Genomic DNA, 25,796 nt, shown 5'->3' on the forward strand with positions numbered 1-25,796 from the left:
AGCCCTTAGATACCTCTTATATCTGTTAGACAATAAAGGACTGCTTTATACTTTGAAACTAGATATATTTTGACCACAGCATCTCTTTATGCATGCCTAATTATGCCTGAACAGTATGACAGAGTTATGAGAGCATCATGAATCATCACCAGTATAAAAATGCTAAGGACTGGTCCCAGCCTATCTACCAACCAGACTGATTAGCAAGTGAGACACAAAAGGAGAGATAAATCTCCCTTTGTCCCTTGTGTGCTTTTCTAAAAGTTTTAGTAATATCAGGATATGTGCTGATATCTGTTATACTCTATTTGATGTACAATTTGTGAACAGTTGAAATGGTATCCACCATCACTATCAAGAACTTATACATTCTCAGTTTTCATAGCGAACAATAAAAGCTCTACCCTAATGCCAGTGAATCTAGAGAAAGGATTTCTATTGACTTGGATGGGGGATGGAGCAGTATTCAAATGAGACAGAAAATTATTTTCTTTGTTTGCTGTTTATTAGAAATTAATCTGAAGAACAGCTGACTTCAAAAGTAAAAAACGAAAATAGTTCATTCAGTCTAATTGCTCTGATGATATAGAAATATTCATCTAGGATCCAACTAATTAGCATGAAAGAAATATTTTGGACTGACTGAAAATCTTCTTTCCTTCTCCTTACCATTAAATTTCAGTTCACATTCCTTAATAATGGAATGTAACTTTAGAAAATGCCCACTTCATGAGAAAAGGGATAAGCAAAACAATACAAGCACCTCTGAGATTAAGGCACTGACCGAGTTCTCTGTCTATGTATTCAAAAGTATAGAGAATAGTGCAATTTCCTCTTCTCCGTATTTCTAACTAACAGTAAGCTATGCAATGCTCTTTCAGTGATCCAAGTTTACTGAAATCTGAGACAAAATCAGCTTTGTATTCCTGAAATTGAAAATAGCCCACCCTTGTCATTTGATTCTTTCTGTACATCTTACATACTTGTGCCTATGCCTTCACCAAATTTTAATTTCTCCAGTTATTTGTTTGTAAATGTGATCCAGTTAAGCACATCCTAGGACATACTAAGGTAAAACAGCAAAACGATTTCTACTTCCTCAAAAGTTTTATGACTGTTGAGATCTAATTCTCCCTCAAATTTCCAGCACTAGGGTTTTATTGCTGTTCATTCAGATGGAATGGGAATTGGTATTTCTGTTTTGAACACATATGCAGACTTGTCAAAAAAAACTTATCTTGGATGAAAACCTTACACCAGATCTACAAAAAAATAAATCACTTGTGCATCTATTTGCTAAAATGGAGCATGGCCTATCAAGGACAAAGAAGTTACTATAGATAGTCAGTAATAAACAGAATATCAAGAGGGTATGATGGATTGTAAAGAGTTACTGCTGACATGCACATTGTCTTGTCACACTGGACTGCAGAATATAGTGTTAGTGGAGTTTACTGCAAAAATATTTCTGGAATGCATTGCACTGCAGTAACAGATTGACCAACAGAGTTAAAGATATTTCATTATTTAAAATATCACAGGCTACTTATAAATAAAGCCTTTCATTGAGTTAGCTCACAACTAATGGACTAATACCTTGTTGAGGTCAAATAAGCAATTTACTGAGCTCCATTTAATTTTAATCTAGTTCTGCCAGCCAGGCTGATTCCGCATAGCTGTCCCCCATAGCTGTGGACAGTGACTGTGAATTGAAAAGTCAGAAAACATGCAGAACATACTGATTTTTTTTCAGGAAACTAGGACCCAACACATATTGAGGATACTGAAGATCTGGGTAAGAGTCACTCTGTAGCCCAGACTGGGAGTCTGGATTTCAGCAGTATTGATTTTTGGCAGAGTCCTTTTCCTAACAGTTTTTGTGGGACAGAGGAGATAAATCTTCCTGAAATTCATCCTATCTGACAGTACACTGGCAAATATACACAGGTGTGAGTGCAGGGTTTAGATCTGGCTCAAGTACCTCTACTGCTCTGAGCTGCCTCACATGGGATGCATCCCTCATGTCAATAAACAATGTAACTGTTTCCTGGTCCTGCTGTAGTTTATGTCTCTCATATGTTAAAACTGACACTCCTAAGCAAGGAATGGGAGTTGTCACATTTGTTCATACCCATCTTGGCCTTAGGACATCTGTGTTTTCCACTCCTCTGGTTGCTCCCTGGAGGTTTTAATGAGGATCATCAAAGGAAGACAGATACTCTGCCTGAGGTCTTTTTTTTGCCCTCCCCGCGCTAGGGAGATGTGCTCACTGGGAAGATGTGACGTGTTGTACAATGACACAGAAAAGGCAGAGGAGGAGAACATGGCAAGCAGGAGAGCATCTTGCTGGCCGGAGGCTGCCCACGTAGCTCCACCAGATTTTGTCATATTCTATCTTTTGTCATTAGGGCCACCCCATCTGATACGAAGTCCACTGTGTTTAAAAATTGGGGGACATGCATGTGGAGAGTTTGTGTCCCAGTGAAAAGAAAACTTGCTAATTTAGGAAAGGAGATTTCACCTGACTATTTTGTGAGAATTCACTTTAGGCTCCATCACCTGAGTGCCTGAATTTTTAAGAAAATTTTTAAGAAACCAACCTCTCCTCAGAGCATGCGTATGAAATGTGAAAGTATCATCCTAGCTGAGAAGTCTCTGGGCCAGATGCTGAGAGATGCCTGTATCTAAAGGAAAACAGTGGGATATGTCACTAAGCACCTTTAGGATTCAAAGCCCAAATGACTGCCCAGGGTCGGATAGGAAATCCAACATAGTGCCCGAGTTGAACTGATGAGGACTAAGCCTCAACCCAGTATATTACCACAATTCCTTTTTTTAACAGAAAACCCCTTATCCCCTTAACTCTTTGAACTGCTTGAAAAATTTTGGTAAACATATGTAAACAATTTATGTAACAACTGATGCTGTAGCTTCACATCGCCCAGTTCATTCACATCTGAACACGACATTGCATACAAAGGGATTTGTAGGCACAAAGGATATTATTACTGTTGCCATGCATTGTATTTGCATTGTGGTTTTCCCTAAATGTGCAGCATTGTTTTGTTAAGCAATCAGAATGCAAATACCACTGGCACAGCTAGAAAACATTCAAGTGCCCAAGTACACAAAGAATGCAAACTGTGCAGTAAAGCACACAAAGCCCAAAAAGCTCATTAGTACCATACTGCAGTGATTACAGAGCAAAGTGCCTTCTGAGGTGCAGTAGTCAGGCTGTACAGAGGGAAAGCTTTGCAGTGTTCTAATGCAATGATATTTTTAATGCAATTGTGTGCTGCCACAGTAGTCATATTTCACCAGCATAAGCTGCTCTGGGAAAGAGGCACTATTCTCTGCTTGTTCCTTGCCTAGGTATCATTCTTGATTAGCCATTAGGCACTGCATAATAGTCATGAGATGAGGATAATAAATCTAAGGATAAGAATGATGGTCTTTAGTCAGACCAAATCCCCATCTAGCTCTGCATCTTTTCTGATAGAAATCAGAAATATATTTTAAGCAAAAAACATGAGAAAACAGGCATGTAGAGGGTGACTCTTTCCCTGGTATGGCCTTCGAGTTTCCAGCAATCAGCAGTAAGGATTTGAAAACTGGAGCTAGGCTCTGTGGGGATCCTCTAGCTGATTTGCATTGTGGTCTCTGTTGTAACTGAATGACTCAAACCAGATAACCAACTGTCTATTGCCAGGGCACCTGCCTTCACCATCCCTGCCAGTACATACATATACACATATACACAGTCCTGTATGTCCCATGTACCACTAAAAGAAGGTGCAGGTCTTCAATATAGTGATTTGAAACATCTACTGAGAGAAAGGTTAAAGTTTGAAAGGAAAGTCACTGTGTGACTCTCATGGTGCCAGAAACCATGTCAACTCTTCTTTGAGACTGAGGGTGGACTAAATGTCCTCTTAGTGTTCTTTCCTGCACTGATTTCTTTCATGAATATGATTATTCAGCTGCTGTAACAGCTAGAAAGTTCAGTTTTAATTAGTCTGAAAGAGGAACATGTCTTTCATTCTGCTTAAAAATGTAACACACATAATATTTCATCTGGTGGAACCAGAGGGAAACCTGAAAAAGCTGTGGTCATGTAGGGACCATAGCTCTTCAATAAGCCCTAGCCATAGCCTAGGAGCTGAACAGCCATACATACATCTTCTGGCCAACAGCAGCACAGAGAGGTATGATTTATCTTAGCAAAAATGTCTCTACATTATTCACCGAACAAAGGTTGTGGGTCCAGTGGACACTTTTGTGGAGATTCTTTCTGCACTTTGGGGTATTCTTAGCAACTGACCTTAGCAACTGATCTGAGCTTCCTCCTTTGCAGCAGGACCCAAGCAATAAATCAGACTGATGTGCTGGAAAGAGAATATAAGTATATAGGCAGGGATGGTGGTGAAGCGAACTGCAAAGTGCTCCATTAAACCTATCACCTCAATGTCTGCCCTCAGAAATTGAAGTCTCCAGAGTGATCTTCTCTTTTGAGAAGTGGTCCCTTTTATAAGGCAGGAAGCATTAGATATGCTCATATCTCAGTCAAAGAGTTTCCTACGCAGTGCCAACAGTTATTCAGCAGTACTCATTATGCAGGTGAGCTACATCACAGTGCTGCTACTCTGCAACACTCTGCAGATCTCTATGCACCATGTGCACAATGTCTGAAATATAAGCAAATTTATGCTGCACTCATCCTTTTTGTGGTTATTAGTGTCACTTAGTATCATCTTCCTCCAGCAAATTGACTCACCAAGCAAAATGCACAAGTGCACTTTAAAGTGGATCACATTATCACGCCTACTTCTTCGGAAGAGCCAAGTGTCATTACTACTTTTCACAAGGAATAACTGCCTAAACTGTTTCACATTCTGCAGTGCATCAACAGTGCTCTTCCTCCACTCAGTTTGCAGTTCAGAAGAGTGATGGAACAGTAATGCCTGTCCATCTCATCGTTCTACATGGGGAGATAAAATCTAGTGCTCACTTTATGCCTCTTTAAATGTTAGGGTAGTTGTTTCTGGAGTTTTTTCATCAAGATATGCACTTGTATATCACCTCTAAGGTCCTGATCATATTTCAGGTGTCAACAAGGTACTTGCATTAAAATTACTATGTTTACCCAAAAAGCACATTAGAGGTTTCTCTCTCAACACTACTGATTAGATGACATATCCTAACTGCACAGTTAATTTCACAGTCGAGTGTAGACAAAAAGTACTAATGATGGCCAAGTGCTGATAGGGTTTTACTTCCAAAATATTTTCACGCTATTCACTAGCACTCTTCCTCTGTGTGTATTTTCGAGAAGGTAAATGGAGTATCAAAGAAATACAAGGGTGCATACTGTTAAATGGTAAGATTATGACTAAAACCATGAACTTGGAACCAGAAACCAGGAAATAAAATATCAGAAAGAAGAATTTTGGCTAAGAAACAGAGTGAGAAGACGTGCCAAGGGTCAGAATTGAGAACAACCAGCAATTTACAAAGCTGAATAACAAAGCCAGAGCCTAGTAAAACTCCATATCATACATTTAGAGCTGAGACGCTGCTAGTGCTTGAGCTAGACAAACTATGGCCACTCAATGTCCAGAGATGAGGGTTAAATAAACTAGAAAAATAACCAAAGGAATAAAGTTTTAGCCAGGGATTACATTATGCAACCACACATTGAGAGATCTTCTTATGCCTGATTGCTAGAGCTGTGTCTACCCAGAATTTTATGTGGGTCACCAGCCTTCTGGGACACTGCCTGTGGTAGCCTGGTGGCTTTTTGCACTTTGATTGCTCAGGAGTGCTTGTCAAGAGGCTGTCAGGAAAACCACTGAAGTAGACACTTGAGCTCAGATCTCAGTGACTTTTGATGGGACTGACTGACCTTTGTGCATTTGAAAATCAATCCCTCGTTCTCTGCGAAGTGGTGGCTTCCCATGTGGTCTGTTATGTTTACAACTATGAGTGTTTGGTGTTTCGTGACCTCTTTTACTCATCATCACTTCACTTAATGTCATGGCAAAAGAAGGGTAATGACTCTTTTTTTGCAATTGTAACTAAAATGCTACCAGAGCAGAGGGTATGTGTTGGCCAAGGTCCTTGTTATGCAACTGTATGCAGATCATCGTGAATTGCATCGTCCATCTAGTTCAGTGATGCAGCACCAAGGTCACTGGGCAGTTTTAAGCTAATGATACGACCATAAGTCTAATAAATGTGCTTGGTAATCACAGCAAGCATATTGTCATTGTCGCAGATGTTATTCTTTCAAAAGAACTTGGCAAACAACTAAAACACAGCCCTTGTGTTTGCTTTGACCTCTCCTAAGAACGCACCATCAGGAACATTGAGGAGATGAGATTGTTTTAGAAGACAAGTTATGGCCTACAGCTACAGAATTGGTACTCCTCATAGCACTCCTGCAGTTTGCTTAGAAAAAACAGGCTGGAGGCTAACTGAACATGAATCAGTGAAATTTTGACAGAGAGTAGATTTTGGAAAGGAACATATCCATGAGTGATACCAACACTCACTGTAGAGATCAATTTCTTATTACAATGATCTAGGCAGGTTGACATTAATTATGCAGTTGATTTTCTAGCCATTCTACTGCAGTAACTCATTAGGTGCTGATCCAGTAGCCTTTTGTTATCTTTCAGGAAATACATTAACCAGTAAATGCATTGTGTCACCATGAACTTTGTCATTATGTGCAGTGATTCCCCACAGGGCTTATCAGATGCTGCAATTGATGTTTCTTTGGAAGGATATACATCATTTCCCAGGCTAGGTCAAGATTGTTGATGTTAAGCCCTGAAAAAGTGGCAATCTAGTGTTCAGAACTTGTTGCAGCTCTAGTGTCTTGCAACCTATCATATATATGGATATCTCTATTTTTACATAGGTATATCATATATTCTTATGTACACCATGTATTCTTCTCTGTCAGGCATGAAGAAGCCCACAGCAGCCTGATCACTAAATATGCTCTTGACAATAAGGGAGAAAAAGGAAATTTAAAACAGGCACAATGAATTCTTGCTTCATTTATACTCATTATTGATAGGAATAAAGATGAGTAATTCAGCCTTACTGTAAAATTCACTTAAGATCATTCAGTGAACAGAAAATGCCAATATGTGAAGACGGCTGTTTAGCAAGGCACTGGAATAAAGTGGTGGCAAGAGAGGTCTAAGGCAAGACACAGAGCTGTCTTTCGTCATTCTCAAATGACATAAACAGCACAGTCATGAAATGAGGTCACTGTTTTGTATATAAGCCCTCTGTGGCTTCTAAGCTAAAAAAACTAGAAAAATATTACGCTTTACTAATGGAGCTTTTTCACCACGAAGCACAGCATGTGTCCAGTTCAATGTGTCAGCAGCTTTCTGCCCTCAATTCAGCTTACCAACAGTTAAACCATTCAAGGTCTATATTTAAACCTATTAGAGATGACATGTGACAAGACGATTTTTGATAAAGAGTGGAAGTTTGGTGCTACAGAAGTGGCCAGGGAGACGAGGTCTCCGGATGCAACCTGACATTTTGTCAGCAACTGCTAGTCAGATATAAAACCATTTTACTGCCCTTGCACAGCCAGCCACATGCTATAGTTTTCTCTCACTCAGAATATGTTCACTTCCATACCCTCCTGCATTTAGTTGCAACAAAACCGCAAAATGCTTCTATTACAGCAGAATGCTGCATGTTTGTTTCTGAAGGTGACCTTGAGTATGTGTGGCGCACAAGAAGTGCAGTGGAAGGCAGGCAAACACTTTGCCTCCTACACCTCTGCCATACTGCCTGTGTCCAACACTTATATCACACTCTGAATTAAAAGAAAGGAGCTACGTAAGTGCCAATTTTTGTGTGTGAATGCACATTCAGAACATTTCATGTGCATGCTATGAAGAACAAGAAACCAAAGACAGCTTAGAAAACGTCACTCTCCAAAATCATAATTATTTTTCCCTTTATGTGCTGAAGCTTATTTGTAAGTCTCATTAATTTTTTTAACTCTTTGGCATGGGAAGCATTAATTAAAAATCACTATGTGGCCCATTACTATTTTATAATCCTCTCTTTTGCAAGTTGAAAGTAACAGTTTGCCAGGCTCGTATTTAAACAGGATATGAGGGAGCTCAATATGATGGCCCAGGCAAGAGAAAATACAGGAGAGCTAGATGGTGTTGGAAAGGCCTGTCCAGAGAGTCAGAACAAGAGTTTAATACAAAATACACACATTTTAAACTGATCTTAGATCAAAATAACATTTATTTTTGATGAACTAACAGTTTGTGATAGTGACCATAATATTTTTAGATTTAGGAAGCACACACCAGAATAATGTGGTCAAAAGCATCACCATGGCTACGCTGACCTTCAGAAAGGAGAGCTGGGTAATAATGAGGGATCTTGTTTCAAAGAAACAGAAGGACATCTAAGACAGTTAAACCCTCTCAGTCAGCATAGAGACTCCTGAAGGACACCATACTGGGAGCACAGCACCAGCATGTACCACTTACTGGAAAGCCCTTGGGAACAGGTAAAAGGAAATCGGCGCAGAAAAACAGTAAATCAAGGGAAGTCACTTGAATTAAGAACTTAGCATTCAAAATGATGAAGATGTCTCTCAGTGAAAAAAAGGAAGAAGTTACAAATTCTAAGAGACTAAACATAAAACTATAATTAGACTACCATTTGCTTTGTAAAGGTTGTGGCTAAATTTCCAGGTGTTCATTTTCCCCGTAAGTAATTTGACTTGCCTATGACATCAAAAGACAAATTGATGGCTTGATTCACTACTTCCCCTGACATTCAGATCATGCAGATCAGGATGAGAATGAGCATAAAGTGCTGCAGAATAGAGCCATTGTTGGCTACTTGTTTTAGACAGTAGGAATGATAATAGGAAGTGTAGGACAAAAATGGATCTAAATGTTTCTAAACCATCTTTTCTGAACTCTACAACTAGTGCAACCATATGAGTCTGTCCCCATTCCAACATGAGAATGCCATTAATGCCTGGTAAATCAAAGCACCTGATTTTTACATCCATACCCTGCAGTCACTTGAGATGTTTATCTCTGCCTTATTACTGTCAGATTTACTCCCTGATACAGCAGGGCCAAATCTGTCATGTTTACAATTGCTGATCTTCCAAATTCACACAATTCCCACTTACATGCAACTAGATCCTGCCTAGTTGCAGCCACAATTTACTCCAGGGTCATGCCTCCAACTTGGCCTCTCTGTTCCTGTTTTTGTAGCCTTGCAGTAAAGAAATGGATTTTTTCCATAAATGAGTTGTGAATTTTAAGGAATTGGCTAAGTATACATTACCCTTTGTTTACTTCTCATGACCTCTACTCTGAACTAGTTCCATCAGAATTCAGCAAAATGAATTCCAGAATGGCTTGCACAAGAGTTCTTAAAAAAAACCCCCAAATATGACAGCAATGGGAAATATTTTTACCAAAGGCACTTTCAATTCAGAGAGTCACTAGCCTGAGGACAAACTGATCATCTAATTTACCTCTGACCTGAGAAGGATTAGGAACAGAATTACTTTTGTGTATTCTTGAGCAGTTTGCCATACTAACCTTCTGCATAAGTGCTTGCAGTATCAGGAACCTCTGTCCCAGAATCACTGGCCCTCTGTCTAGGGACAGAAACACTTTGTAAATAATTCACCAAAGAGTTCAAAACAATCAATAAATTGAGGATTATCAAGATCATAGGAATATGCATCAAGAAGAAAGACTCTCTAAAACACTGAAGAAATAATCTGCTGCTGTTTATTTCCTTCACATTTCCATTTATTTCATCTATTTACTTTTTCTAGCTCTTTCTACAAATATCTTCATTTTCTCTTCCACTTCACACTTAGATTTTTTTCGAGTTGTTACTGCACACATCTCCAATTTCTTTTGATGGCTCAATATTTCTAATATTATATTTTAAAATATCATCTTATGCATTCTGTGCTTTATCGCCATTATATAAATGTTTTATTCTCCTAAAACTAAAACCAACAAACAGATTTTCGAGGGGCAGATAGAATTACACAGGTTTGTATCTTGCCTGTTCCAATACAGTTCTGCCTTTCAGGAGACATTTTTAGGGGTTGTCTTTACTTTGTATGGAGTTTTCCTGCAGTTACAGCAGGCAGTGGTTTTGTGGCAGTTTTAAAATATAATGTTACTATGCATTAAAAACAGTACAATGGTGTTTTGGACAGCAACACCTCTCAAAAAAAACCAGAAAAAACAAGAAAACATGCCTGTGTTCCCTCTGTTGTACCAGCCTGTTCCTGGCCAATTCTTCAATATCCCAAAGCAGGGTCACTCATTCTTCTGTCACAAAAAACCTCCAAACCTAAACATATAAATTCTGGATATTAATTAGTAATTACATACTAATACAAGCTGGTTTTTTAAAAACAAATTCATATACATTTTCACTTGATTTACTATGTCCATTAAATATTTACATAATTTCATTCCAGTTACTCTCTAGGATATATATTATATTATAAATACTCAGAACAGAATTTTTATTTTAATTATTATTTATTTCCACTTTTACTACCTTCTCAATACAATTTCTTTTCTTTAAGCTGTAAGACTGCAAAACACCATTATTTTGAGGCCATCTACCTGTTAGCTTGATTTTTTATTTCATTATCAGCCATTAGGAAAAAGACCAGTAAGTCATAGAATCTAATTTTGTTAATGGAACTTAATGCAACTGTAGGCAATCTGGAAATAAGTAAATAACCTCTTGCCCCTCCAACAACCATGAACAAACTGTAAGAAGACTACCAGAAAATACATCTCAGAAAACTGTTAGAAGTGCAAAAAGTCCATAAAGTAAAGCACATGGGTATGCAATCAGGAGCTGCTGTCCTTCCATAGCCAATGCAGAGGTAAAAATTTTGGAGGCTGACAAACTGCACCATCCAATAATAAACAGAGCTAACACAGTTCCTGGGATCCCCCTAGGAGAAAAAAAAAACACAGAAGAAACATGATAGAGTCCACATATTATTAAATGTAGTATCAAATCTTACCAAACTCAAGTTCTTGTCTAGCAGCATGTTGTTGATAAAGTAACAACCACTGGAAGAACCAAGAACTAACTGACATAATGAAAGTCAAGCACGAGAACAAATTAAAATTGTAACCATAAACAAAAAAGTAATTTGTTCAGCAAGGATAAAGGCTTCATCAGAAGTACTGCTAAAGGACTGTACATTTCCAAATAAATCTTCTGGGCCTCCAGCAGATGCAGCTGCTGAAGTTTAATATTAAATTTAGCCAAGTTCCTATTTAAGCCAAAATCATCTTATAGAAATTGTTAGGTTCTAAAATGACACGACAGACCTACTCTTCCATCAGGAAGCCTGATGATCTGGAGGGGTTGCATTTTTGTAACACTGAGAACAGATTTTAAGCGTGCCTTAGATTCTGAGGAGAGACTCTGAAAGACTCACACCAGTGGGATGGGCAGAAAGGTCTCCCAGGAAAAAGCTTGACTGGCCTTTTAAAGAAGGGAGCGTACTGAGCACAAAGTAAGGAGTGGGAAAAGAACCACCAAGGAAAAATATTTTGCTCATGTTGGCATCCTTCTCTGCACACTGAAAGGACCGTGACTTTCTGCCCTACCTCTTGGTGACTGCTGGGCCCTTTTGAAGTTACATTGTGCCACCTTTCTGGAGCAGGGAGGCCTGGAGAACTGATGATTATGGGACTATGGTTAAAACCCTGCTGAAATACTCCTGCAGATTACAGAGGGCTCACTATTAAACCCTGTGGGAACAAAATCTTGCCAATAAATAATGTTTCACATATGCTTTATTTGCACTCTATTTGCAGCCTGCTTCTGTAAAATGCATGAGATCATGTGCATAATACACTGCTGAAGTACATAATGAGATAGCTGCTTTACACACTTTTGCCATATCAGTCTCAAGGACTTTGAGAAAGAATAAACCTCTGCCACTCCTAAAGGCTTTCCTGGCACCCCACACTTCCAAAGCATCAGCATAACAGAACCAGAAGGGAAAAACAGACTGCATATACATAGGTAGGTCCTTTTATCAGAAATCATCTCCACAAATATCATTATTGCAACTAAACCAAGATGAATAAAGCCCTCCTTAGGTAATTTACTTAGTTTACTTAATGCAATCACATCACATAAAATAGTTCATTTCTTAGCAATCCAGTCACCAGGCCAATAAGGTACTTGGTGTTGTCAGCTCTTGGGCCGTTGAAGGAGGAAGGAAAGAATCGATTTTACGGTGACTCTGCACCTCATTGCAACTTCAACAAGTTAAAAATAAAACATTAAAGACCATGTGATTTCATATCCTCAGTTTAAGTGTTCTTTAAACCTATACAGTGGCATTCAGGGAAATTCCACTGGGCTTTGTAAAGCAAGCTCCTGGCCTCTTCTCCAAGTAGAGATGCTAAGTTACCTAAACAGTGAGCCAGAAATTCAGAGCTGGTATGGATGTCTCTTTGAGCAGGTACCCATGCTGGCAGAGGGATGGGATGCAATAGGAACATACTGTGCAATGACAATTTTCAGCTAGCATAATGACCCTTTAGGGGGCTATCACAATTTAGAGCTGTGGCTGCTCTGCCTTGCACTGAAGTCCAATGGCCTCTCATGGTTTGTTCCAGGACTGGCAGAGAGCAGGATGGAAAAGTGACATAAAAATTATATTGGAATAAAGAGGTAACGCTGTGCATTTACAAATTCAGTCCTCGATCTAACGATGCGTTACTGCCAAAAGGAATGGTTTGGCAGAGGGCTCGTGTCTGGCACATCCATGAGGGTCAAATCATCTAGCATGGGAGAAGGGCAAAAAGCAGATTTCATGCTTACAGTGACCAAGAGGCTGTACTGGTGTGAGACTGAGATGGAGGGACACACGTGAGTGGACCCTTTCCACTACTCTCTCTCTCTCACATCCTGCAGATGCTGTCACCAAAAGGGTCCTTTACATCAGCTGGGTCTAATAATTACTTTCTCCATTCTTACATTCATTTCCTTCACTGTTTAGTTAGGGAAGTAGCTTTATCACCCTGTTTGGGGATTCGATATTAAAGAATTGTTGTTTCCTTTCCGCAGGAAAAAAGTCTATTGATGTTTCTCCCAGAAAGACGGCCTAATAAATTTGGGCTCACACGTCGTAACAGCATAGATGGGCACAAACAAATCTAGTTCCATGCAGGTTTGAGTAAGAGAAGTGGTTTTCTCCTCAGTACTATTTGGTACCCCAAATGTTCCATATTTTGCTTTATTTAGTTATGAAAATCGAAAATTATTTGATTACTATGTATCTTTGCCATAGATCAGTGCATTATCTTACGTATATTTTTGGTGAAAAAAATTCAGATTATTTCTTTGAACTTTGAACTAGAAATAATGTTTTTATAAATATTTTTTTTAAATCATGAATGTATTGCTCTTTCTTTTACCATTTTAAATAATTTTTTAAATTAAAAATAATGAAATGTATGTTGGATTTAAAAGCTGCCACTTAATTTTAATAGCATGTTTGCAATAGTTAGCCTTGGTACTTGCTATGTTCAAGCAGTTTCATATAGCATATGAGAAAGGACTGCAGAATCCTGTCAATAGGTACTTAATGTTATCAATTTATTTTAGAAATAACTGTTTAATTTTTAAAAGGCTATCACACTTTAGTATTTATGGATTTTCAAAAGATGTGCTTTCTGTAAGTTCACAGCATTTTACAAATGTGTGGTGTGTGCTTGGGAATTCCTTGTACAGACAACAGTACCCTGCACAGTTGTAACAGCTGGTTTGGAATTCACCCCATCTGTCTTACGATTATGTATCTGCACATTTTATTAGTCTGGATTATTAAACAGGTTAATCAAGAAAATATGGGAAGTGTAGGAGAACAGAGAATAAACAGCTTCTTCAGTGTCACTATCATCCATCTTATCAAGGACAGCTCAGAAACACTTTAATACATGGAATATGGTCAGGTTAAGCCAACATAGCTCCACAGAAAAATGCAACAAGAATTTGCCAAAACTTCATTCCATCACAAAATTTCCTTAAAACAAAAAAAATATATATACACATATGTAAGAATGCTGCTTTTCCAAAGAAAACAAACAAGGGCATTTTCTTGTTCATATGCTAAGTTCCATATGTTACAGATTGGAGAGTTAAAAATATGAGAGAACGAAAAAGACTAAGGAGGGAAACCATCATTAATAAGATGTTAACAATAGGTAAAAGCACTGCTCAAGGCCTTCAGGCAAGATCTAGGACTTGCTTGTACTTAGCTGTGTGTGAACAGGGAGAGAAACACTGTGTCTCAAAGGGCTTACCAAAAAAAGGGGAATGAAAGGCTTGCCAAAAAGTTTCCTATTCACAGGATATGACTGAACAACCCCCCACACGTGCACAGATACATACACCGCTACACATCTGGGTTTTCAAAGTACTCAGTTCTTTTCAGGTTTGCAATTGCACCACAACAATACCTCAGAATATGCAACTCTACTACATCTTAAACACTTATTCTAATTCTCCACATATTACTTGGCTATTTCATTCTGTCCCACAGAAGTCAAGAGGAAAGGAAACAAAGATGGGAGGCCTGATGCTATGAAAAAAAAAAGAAACAGGAGAACCAGCTATATAAACCCAAAGTTCAGCAGTTGCTTTCAAAATTGATACCTGAGTTTGGCCACTGTTGGCTCTGCAAAACAAAAATCACATCTGAGGCTGCTGCAAAAATCAACAGCACTCTCAGTCCAAGTGGAAAGCAGTGGAATTAAAGACTCATATCAAAATGAATGTATACCAGCCCTCTCAAATACAGTCCAGTTTAGTCTGTTTCCACCTATGAATACAAACTAAATGGTATTAGAGTTTCAGAAGCAAAAATTCACTACATGACCATTTATAAAATGTTTTGCACAACACCAGCCATCTGAGTTACTGTTCTTCATAGGATTCCTGTTGCCATGGACTGGTACTTACTGCAGTGAGAAGACAACTGCAGAAGAGGACAGGATCACCATGGGCAGCAGGCAGTAGCCCAGGACACTTGCAACGCAGCCATGTGAGACTCCTGAGACGCTCATCAGGTTCAGCAGGGCATGCATGGCCAGGCACCCGATGGCGCTCATCCCGTACACGTAGCCAAAATGAACTTTTCCTGCCTGGAATAAATATGAGTAAGCATGAGGTGTTGGAAGTGAGCAGTGATCACAAAGTGCTAGCAGAAGACAGAATTAGGCCTAGGTTTGTTACTTCTTCTTGTTGATACTGTCTCTCTGCTTCACCTACAGTTGTGAACCACAGCTGATACTTTTGGGTGATTTTTGCATAAAAATAATTCCAAGGTGCAATTGAGAAAATGTGCATGTCTCAAAGTTACAAGGCTGACTCTCAGTCTTACTGTCATTGGCCTCTGAACACAACTGGAATTGGTTGGGAGACTTGGGTAAGTTTAACTGGCAACAAGCTAAGAAGAAATTATGGAAAGCACATTTTAAATTAAAGTCATTAAAAATCAGTTTAGTTTCAGGAAACATCTTTTTAATAAGTTTATATGGGGCTGTGGAAAGTGTCCTCAGTAATATGATGACCCAGGTTATCTGATATGCTTCACATTTTATTACAAACCTTCTGCTTTAAGCAGGTCTGCAAAAAATTAGTAAAATTTTGCTTAATCTATGCTGGTTTTCAGGGTAAATGTGACCATTCTTCCCTTCGACTACCATTAGAAAGGCATGTCTCTGTGCCTAGACATGTTTATTTCAACATAAATAAATACAACATGTTTATTTCAACATAAAACCCAGTAGTAACTGTCATCTTGCATTCTTCTTTTGTTCTAATGAATGAAAAAGATTTTTTTTCCTTCCAGTTTTTATTCCATTGTTTGAATTTATTGCCTACGAAAGGTACCAGCCTGGAGCCTGGACCTTGATGTTTTCTAATTTATACACAACGCTAGTAAAACAGGCAACTGTGGCCACAGCACCACCAATTCCTTCATCTCCTGCCATCCTTTTCAAGGATCACCTCCAGGCATAAGGGCATTGTTCACTCCCCAAAATAAACAGTCACAAAAGACTGTTAAACATTTTTTTTCTCTCTCTTCAAGCTGCTACCAAATTAAATACTGAATGTTGGCTATGCTATACTGTCATTTTCACATCTGTACCTCAGAAAAATATTCCTAAATCAGGTATCTGTTTTTTTCTTGGAACTTTGTATCCTAATGATAGGATGCACCTGTGAAGGACAAAGTTCAGACCTGGAACTTAACCATTAACTCAGAACCATGGAGTAAATGTCTCAAATGAAGGGCCACTATGCATTGCCGTCCTGACACATGACAAGGTATATGTACAGACATAAAACACAAGTATGTTTGTTCATACACACACACGCACACACACATATATCTATATGTTGCACACACTTGTGGTGGCCGGTGAACCTGCGTTACAAGGGACAGAGAGTTCTCCGTAAGACAAGTCCCTAGAACCACAAGAACCTCCCCAGATTAGGGTGAACAGAAAGGCTTCTCCCAGGACGCTCGTTCTGTTGTGGTAATCTACCCCAGTTCTGTGTTCGTGGTTGGCTGTTGGCCCTTGCCCCTCACCACTCCCCCAGAGCTTCCCCATTGGTCCCCATTCCCTAGTCCTGCCTTTTCCCCACCCCCAGATAAAATCCTGAGTTCTCCGTTGTTGTCCTTTGCCTCTGAACCTTTCACAGTGTGGAAGCAATAAATTCTCCTGTGGGAGCCCATGCAAAGACCCTTCCTGCCTCTTTGCCATCATCATTATTGCTGAAGCTATCTGTGCATTTGTGCATGCACGCGTGTGACCCCACGGAGCCGGAGAGGGACAGTAATACACACTATATATTATGTATTGCATATGATAAACCATGTTAGACTCAAAACTGAATAGGTGGTCTCAGTTTCCTAATAATGCTGGGGCTTATGGTTGGATTCTGTTGTGATGGATTAGGTGGAAACATTGTTGAAACTTTCATCATGTTTTGGGATATTTGCTAGTTTATCTCCCATGATGACTAAGGAGGATTGAGAAGACTTCTGACTTTACCTATCCATACATTTTAGTGAAATCTGGGGGAAATAAATTTTGAGGACCCTTCTCTGCCCTCTCTTCCTGTATCCATGTGTGTGGAAACTGATCACTGGATGCCAGCAGTATTTGAGCTGGACAGATGTGAAGGAGCACTGTGCAGAAGGCCTTGCCTAGTGATGACACAGCTTGAAAGTCCTGATGCTGCAGGTTGGTGGCAGCTCACCAGCTCTCATTGGAGAGCAGTGCATGAATGTGAAAGGCAACCTGAGTTAATGAGACCTGACTTTACAGCAGCAACACTATCCTGTCTGCAAATTGACCTGGCTCACTGCTGAGCCCTTCTCTGGTCCCAGTCCTCAAGGTTAAGTCGGGTACAGCCAGGTTGCCTATATCCTTCCATCATCCCTGGCCTTTTCCCCATTACCGTCTTGCACCGTAAGGAATAATCTATTCCTGAAACAACAGCATAAGAAATCTTCCTATTTAGGTACAGACTCCTTTGCTGGCATTTGCATACTCGTGGTATAAAATAATCAGGAAAAATTGCTTGAACGAATAAAATTAATGATAGCTAGAAATAGTGTGGGAAGGCAATAATAGCTCAGATGATTAGCAATTAGAATTTCAGTTATTAAAGATATGTAGTAAGTTTAACACCCACATTGTTTTGGGGCAGCCTTTGCTATAGACCAACTAAGTAAAATTCTGCCTCAAAACAGATGCATCACCTACGAGCTATATTTTAGACTGTTTGTTTCAGTGTATTTAACTATTCTACATGGCACTACATAGTAGCTTGGTTTAAGACTAAGAGATTCCTCAGCCAGAGATGAAGGGAGCACTAGCACCAGCAGCTAGCTGAGATCTCCACTTGGTGAAATGTTGGATTTGTGGTGCAAGGATATGAGAGAAGAAAAAAAAAAAAAAAGCATCTGAACATGTTGGTTCCAATTTTAGTCTTACTTAACATATGTAAATATATTGACTCACACACACGGGAATACTCCCAGTTCACAGTGATGTAAGCAAAACCAGAATCAGGCTTGATTAGTCTGACAGGCTTTGATGAATGGAAAGAGCTAAATCTGTCCTGCAGAAGGAGCAAGGTTAGGAGAAAGTCAGACTTTGTGGGCTTGTTTGCATGTGCCTGGAGTGGGTACTACGACCTTTAGCTGAAGCAGATGGGGAAGTATGATTTCGTACAAATGACAGTGTAACATGCAAAGCAGCTGAGACTTGGGCTTCTGCTAAATTTTGTGCTGCTGTTGTTTCTCTATCTACAATGGAGCTGCCCAATTTTACACTAACATGAGGAAGAACAAGTCCTGCTGCCAGACTAGCAGCCTTTTCCTCTTTTTCTCTGAAAGAACTGCTATCCTTTGAAGAATATCTTTGCATAATTTTCCATAGTTAAAAAGCTGAAACTAAAGAAAATGTATACATTATTTTTAGAAACAAGCTCTCAACCAAATTATGTTCCTGGTGCTATCAGAAGATACTTATTTAAGTACAGAAGGATATCATAGTTTACACAGCTGAAGAGACACGTTAATATTCAAATACATCTGAGATAAAATGGTAGCCTGAATTTCTAAGATAAACCCATAGACTTGCTTCTGTGAAGTTATGGAACAAAAACACTGGATTGTATCAGAGGTGTTCTGCTGCCCTGAAACTGGGGCATTGAAAATACTTGGTTTTCTAATGACACCTAAAATGCGTAATAGCCCAGAAAAAGTATGATAATGAAAGTAATTTATTTCAATAATAATAGTTTAATATTCATTATAATCATTGGCTATTCAGGGAGAAAAATCAACAGGAAACATTTTTTCCATTCTTTCTTTTAACTTGCTTTCCTTCCATTTTCTTGATTATAACTAATTCAACTTTCTCCTTTTACTACCCTCATACATTTATTTCTCCAGGTGGAAAATAGCCTGTCTTCTCTAGCTTCCCACCTTCTTTTCCTTTTATTCCCTTTCCTCCTGCCTCTTCCACCCTTTTAAAAGATTTTTATTTTTATAGGGACATAAATAATAATACTACTTGCCATTTATATTGCAGTTTGCACATTCAAGGTACTGCACTGACATTACAAATTGAGTAAGAACTTTCAAGAATCTTCTGATTCAGCACTATTTATCACAGAGGAAATGGAGAATTAGAGCCCCTTTCCTCTCACCTCCTAGCAGAGCAGTAAAGCCCTTCCCAGAATGGTCCCACCTTATCCCTGTCTGATGAATTGCTGCCAGCAATCAGAGCTGTACTTCAGCAACACCGGAGAGCCCCTGTTGCCAGTGATATATAGATGAATCTGCAATTCTGTACAACCCTGTTAAACTTTCCTCCTGTAGGAAAGCCATATTCATAAAGAAGAAGGAGGTCAAATACAGGCTACTATAATGTGTTAAGCAGACAATATAGAACAAAGAATATAAAATAAGAAAGTACTAGAGAAATTTATAGGAAGGTATTGCAAATTTAAGGGGGAGGGAAGACTGTTTCCATTTCTTTTTTTTTCCAATTATTCTAGCTGTATAGAGATTTTTTTTTTAATGTATATGTAGATGTATATCTAAAATAACATTGAAAGAAGATAATTTTAAAATAGTAGCAAGTGTTAGAAAAATGGGGCTGGCCTGCTATTCCTTTTTATTCCCTCCTTTAAAACCTGTTCAGAGCCTCTTCAGATTATATATGGCACAGATCTGTCCTTTGTTCATATTAAATCCCACCCCAAAAATGGTGTGGTCTCTTCTTTCCACTGAAAGTAATACATCACTTTACCTGTGTCACCTTTACACTGCATTTAAACTTTATGCAGGTACTTTCAAAGTAGGGAGAATTTTTAATACATAATCCCAGAAAAACTGGCAGCAAATGACTCATTTTATGCCAGTACTTCATCTTCTGCAACTTCACACTCATTATCACCTAGGCATTAGCTTGTTAGAAAAGAAATCCCTTAAGATTTCTACCACATCCTACCATCAGCAATGTTGCTCCAAGGGCCAAACAGAAAACCATGGGTCCAGTGAGGTCTGTCTCATTCATAATGCTGCCATCTGCAGGCTTCATTGGATTTAGAACTGTTAATGTTTTTTGCCATATATGCTCAAAATTGATCCCAAGTTCTGCAACAAGAAATTTCAGGATTTTGTTAATTGCTCCCAAGAAAACAACACTTTTACAAAAACCCATTAGACACCACAAAACTACAAACAAATGCTTCAATGAAGATAATATTGTAGGATGACATATTCTGTAACAGGAACATAATGTCCCTGCTATATACCCAGTATATTTGAGAGTGAGCTTTGATTCTAAATTGGAATATTAATTTATTAAATCCAATTTTAGGCAGTGAACCAAAAAATGCCCTCAGCACTTTTTAGTTAATATTTGTTTTTCCTATATTTAAAACACATGTATCTAATGCCACACTAACTTAGATGTTGAAAAATACATTAATTAACAGTAACTGCAGAATTTAAGATACTCTAGAACACTGAGGACAGAGATATATGCTTTAATTGCGGCAAATCTGACAAGAAATGTGTCTTAAATCCGAACTGCCAAAAGCACTTAAAAATGACATTTTTCCCTTTCAAGGTAAGTTAATACTACTTTGTACAGTACTTTATAAGCTTGGGGTTTTGTGAGGGGTTTTCTTTGCATTTAAAATGTAATTAGTGAGACCCCTGGAAACAGAAAAAAATTCTTTCCCATTAAAGTTCATGGGAATTCTGCCATTAACTTTGCTAGGGCAAAGCTTTATCTTATAACTTCTGGAGAAACACTTAAGCTTGCACGAGTAATCATCTTCCCTGATTCTCCAGTAAGGGAAAAGTTAGGTTCAGATTTGCTGCCAGAGTGACTGAGACTGACAATGTGTTAGATCTGTTTGGAAAGCCAAGTCTTTATCTTGTTCCACCTCTCCATCATCTTGAGTTCAGCCAAAACACTGCATATATAAAGCTATTCTGCATCAAAATGTATGGTTTTGGTCAGATTTATGTGATACACAGATAGGAATATCTCTGAAGCCTTGCAGATCACAAGCAGTTGTATTACAGCATCCTTTTCCCAGGGTGAACTGCATGGGAAGTTAAATGGTCTTAGAGGTAGAGATCTAGCAGTCACCTCTAGCAAACAGAGTGATCTTGCTGGCTTTAAGGCAGTAGTAGTCCCTTTTAAGTAGCAAAAACTCCAGTTGCCTTCCAGTATGCCAAACCAACAGGCTGAATATGCTCCTTTAACATTATGCTGAAATAATTACAGACAAATTCTCCATTTTTTTTCTAATGTAGCATAGGTATTTTGCAAGCGACAAAATCAGCCACTAGCATTAGAATTGTCAATCATCATGAAGACAGACATTGCTCATATGGTTAAATGATCAACTAATTGAAACTTAAGGCAGCTTTCTCAATTCCTTTCCCACTGAAACAAGCAAGGTAGCACCTGCAAACTACTAAATTTATTACTAGGTATGCAGAAAAGATGATTACCCATCATTATTAATTATAGATTTTCCAATATGTATGCAGGAGAAACACAGTGGGAAAAAATGTTGGAAAGGTGAATGCAAAACCTGTTGTATTGCTGCCATCTCGTGGTGGCACAGTATATCTGCTCTGCGCCATAAGGCTGGATCAATCCACGGCCAATTCCGAGAAAATGTAGCTTTGGGGGCCAGGAGCTGCTGGCTGAAGCTCACATAGTGAGGCTGGGCAGCTCTGCTGCAGTTTCTCTGGTGAGTTTCACTAGCTGGCAAAGAAAAGTTAGAGGCACCCCCAGCAATCGCGCACGTCGTCTGTGGGATTATTTTTACCTTCTAGCAAAGGAGGTTCCTCGTCAAATCCGTCAGCGTAAGCAAGCTGAGAAAGAGTGTGGGGACTGTGCGTTGGCTGCAAAATCTGACCCGTGTAGCCCTGAGGGGACAGAAGCATGTCTGATGGGACAAAAGCCCCGCCTGGAGGTTGCTTTTCTGTCGGGCTCCTAGGACAAGAAGCAAAGCACAGCAAAATTCGTAACTACAATGAGAAACATCTTAGAGCTACCCACAACGTCCCACCTACTTTTCACCTATTTTTAGTTTGGGGAAAGCAGAAATTTTCTGGCTACAATCCTCGCTGTGGGCAATGAGTGCTGAGCTGCTGACCGTGCCTTTGCTGCCCTGCCCTGTGACTCCCTCCGCAGCCAGGCAGAGCTCCTTGCCAGCCTGGCAAGCACCCTGCAGCCCAGCGCACCCACTTCCATGCCTACCCAGCACAGACAGCCACACAGGAACCTAGGCTGGATGAGGGGGAAAGGGAATTTAGGAGCTGTGAGGGCACCCACTGATTCAGGCACTTCTGACTTTTTTGCCCAGCAGCCTGGTGGGACTCCTCAGGTACGTCCATACTGCTAATGAAAGAACCACATATTTAGATTTTTTCCTTGAATCTGAGAAGGATCCTAAAGAATTTCTTGCAATATGCATCGTAAATTTCACATTAATAACATGAAGCTCAGTTACTCCTACTAGGTAAGCAACCTGTAACAGCTATACTAATAAAAGTAGCACGAAATCAAATCCTTTTAAAAAGAAAAGTTCCATTATAATCATTCTACCTTTCAGAAGGTCTAGATGATGTCTTGAACCTCTTTCCTGCTCCTGCAAGCCCCAAAGCTAGCCCTGAAGCCATCATCTGCTGAAGAGGGAAGCTGAAACAACACCCGTACTTACTTTCTGCTTTCGCAGAGGTTTTCGTCTGAGCCATAGCTGTTGCAACCTTCTTCCTGGTCGTCTATAGTATAATTAGACTGGTAAAAGTCGAAGTGAAACTGCTCAAAATTTGACATTCTGGTTGGAAAAATGATTGCAAATATCAGTAAATAGTCCTAAACTTAAATGAAAATAGCAAGTAAAGCCACAAAGTCAAAAGAATCTTTCTGTAGAAGGTCATGATAATTTGCAAGTGAAAAAAAAAGACCTTTTACTTTCTTTAGCTATAACACAAGGAGTTCATCTGCTCTTACTGTAAATTACAGTATATTAATTTACAAGTGGTATATGAGACTTCCTTTCTTGTTACTGTTACCAAAATAATTTAATTTTGAAAATATATATATATACACACATAAACTATTGTTTTAAACAGTTCATTTTCCTACTTTCAATTAAAAAAGAAAAGTGACCATATCTCAGTGTTTAGAAATTAAGGTTTTAGGAAGTATTTTGGATTTCAAAACCAATTCCTATTTACAGTTATTTATGTTTCACAATATTATATATGACTCTCATAAAACAATAGAAAAAAAAAATTGTTCACAAAATTTGTGATTTCTGTTCAAGGACACAGCTATAGCTGGCACATCATTAGTACCAGAGAAACATTCTCACTGGCTAGCAACATGACTGGTAAAAGACAGCATACTGGATGATTGAATTGGATTGATGATTGGATGATTTCTTGGTGAAAGAAAACATGTTAAAGCATATCTTTCCTTCCTACTGCATGGGTTTCACCACTTGGCTAGCACTTAGGTAGTTAAACCCTTAAAACCCACAGAGAAGTTACATAACCTGGCTGATAACCATATCCATATAAAATTTACTTAGATTTTTATGTGAGATATTAATCTCTCCTAACATTTCCCATTTTTTTCACTTTTGTCCTTATTTCCAACTTTCCAAATGCCACTGGCAAAATATGCTTTGGACCTCACAGTTATTCTCAGAGTTATCTCAATATTTTTCAAGCCCACTCTGCTTATGGGAAATATCTTTGCAAATCTCTTTGTAAGATAAAAGTGATAAAGATTAGTATTTCATCAGGGACCTTGAAATGCTGCATATTAGAGTTCCTGATTTTTTTCCCATTATCAGACTAATTTTTGGCGACCTATTTCCTTATTTTACCTAGAGTTCAAAGTAGAAATTATTCTTATATTCTTTTCTTAACTGCTGATCAATTATGCAGGTTTCCCAAATTTAGAAGAGAAATAATTTTTACATGTTAAATATGAAGTAATATAAATTAATTGTACCAAGCTATTTCCTGTGGCTTTGTTTGGAATTGCACACCACTTAGGCATTTGTTCAATGAAGATTTCACATGGAGTATGTTTTAAGAAACTTGAGTTGGTAGCTCTACCTCAATAGTCCAATTCCAGTAAGTATTTAACGTCCTTTGCTGTCACTATACAGAATAAAATAATTGCTTAACCAGGTATGGTTAACTCTGTATGACAGAGTTCAGAAGAGTTAAATTTCTTTTCCAAAAGAATTTGGAGTTAAGGTTACTTACTTTTTAAGGTATTGGATGAAAACTCCAGTCTGTTGAACTTACATGTTGGAGAAGACCTAAAATATCCTCTTGCTTCAACAGGGATGAGCTTAGTGCTATTTATATGATTCTAAATTTGATATTTGAACAGATGCACATGAAGGAAAAAAACCTCACAACCTGTCAATATCAGGGCCAGCATTTAACAAGAGCTAACAACAATGGGCAGAGAAGAGTAGGAACCTTCGAGGAAAAATGAACAAAATGAATAAATATTGTTCCATATATTACAACTCAGTAATCTAGATTTCTTCTTAAGCAGGTATTTATGAAGATCTTGGTGGAGCTCTCATTAGCTGAGCTGTTAGACATTAAAAAGTTTTAACAATGTGCAATAATATGTGTTAAATTAGTGGGGTGAATACACTTACGTGAGGGTGTGTTTCCAGCACATAGAGCCCTAGAACTGCTGTGGGATGCTCCCTGGGAACACTGCGGCAGAGCGAGGGAGGGAAGGAGGCACTGCTGGGCCAGTTTCCCAATAAGCACTTGGGTGGTTAAAGTTAAGGAATGTAACATTAAATGATATGTATTATCAGGTAATAAATCTATGCCTCAGGTGCATATCCAATCCTGTGATGTTGAAGGCCAAATAATTCCATTTCATTAGCAGAATAATGATGCACTATTAGCACATGACCGACAATGCTATGGAACAGTTATAACATAGGCACATTTTCAAATAACTTAAAATGAAGTTTACCAAGTTTTTGCTAAATAAGTATGTCCAAGAAAGAGTCCAGAAATAAAGAATGGTGAGAAGCAAAAAGTGTAACATTCGATTCTGCAAATTACGGGTAATCTAACTATGGTATTTGTCACAGCTATTGTTAAATCTCCCTCACATCCTGCTATTTCTAGAGTAACAGTTCATGCTGCTACATTTACCAAGGTGAATTTTCATTTTCAACTCTTAGCAAACTGCTAATCTCTGTAATGTCTAATCATCTCAGTTTAGATAATGCGGTTTCATCTTGTTTATACCAAATCAGTGGGGGCAGTGATACAGGATTAACTTCTGTCCCTCAGGAAGGTAATTAAAAAAGTTCTTTTTAGGAACAGAAAGATCCTGATTTGCTAGGGTTTTGCCTGTTTATTTAAATCATAGAAGTGATTTGATTGCTTTTGCTACTTTCTGTTAGAAAAAGTTTTATATATATACATATAAAATATATATATAATATATATATAATTACTGCATACAAATATATATACATCTAATCAAAAACCGGGAATAACTATCAGACAAAACACTTCAGAGAAGGAATTTAAATAGAAAAAAATACAATGAATAGTAGTTGAATAATAGTTTAATAGC

General features: G+C 38.5%; 1 protein-coding gene across 2 annotated transcripts; it reads right to left on the minus strand.

The window, feature by feature from the left end:
* Window positions 1-9,798: 9,798 nt before the first annotated feature.
* YIPF7 (Yip1 domain family member 7) lies at window positions 9,799-25,583 on the minus strand. Of its 2 annotated transcripts, XM_048305214.1 has the most exons (6): window positions 24,440-25,583; window positions 22,876-22,992; window positions 21,979-22,145; window positions 20,133-20,278; window positions 15,055-15,236; window positions 9,799-11,017 (listed from the first exon to the last, which is right to left on the minus strand). In XM_048305214.1, exons 2-6 carry the CDS (start codon window positions 22,989-22,991, stop codon window positions 10,855-10,857), a joined length of 774 nt encoding a protein of 257 aa, XP_048161171.1. In that variant the 5' UTR covers window position 22,992; window positions 24,440-25,583; the 3' UTR covers window positions 9,799-10,854. The 2 variants fall into 2 exon arrangements, with proteins under 2 accessions (XP_048161171.1, XP_048161172.1); XM_048305215.1 differs by lacking the exons at window positions 22,876-22,992; window positions 24,440-25,583 and adding an exon at window positions 22,761-22,859.
* Between the last annotated feature and the right edge of the window lie 213 nt (window positions 25,584-25,796).

This window comes from Corvus hawaiiensis, chromosome 5 (genome assembly GCF_020740725.1).
Source record: "Corvus hawaiiensis isolate bCorHaw1 chromosome 5, bCorHaw1.pri.cur, whole genome shotgun sequence".
NCBI classification, from domain to species: Eukaryota; Metazoa; Chordata; class Aves; order Passeriformes; family Corvidae; genus Corvus; species Corvus hawaiiensis.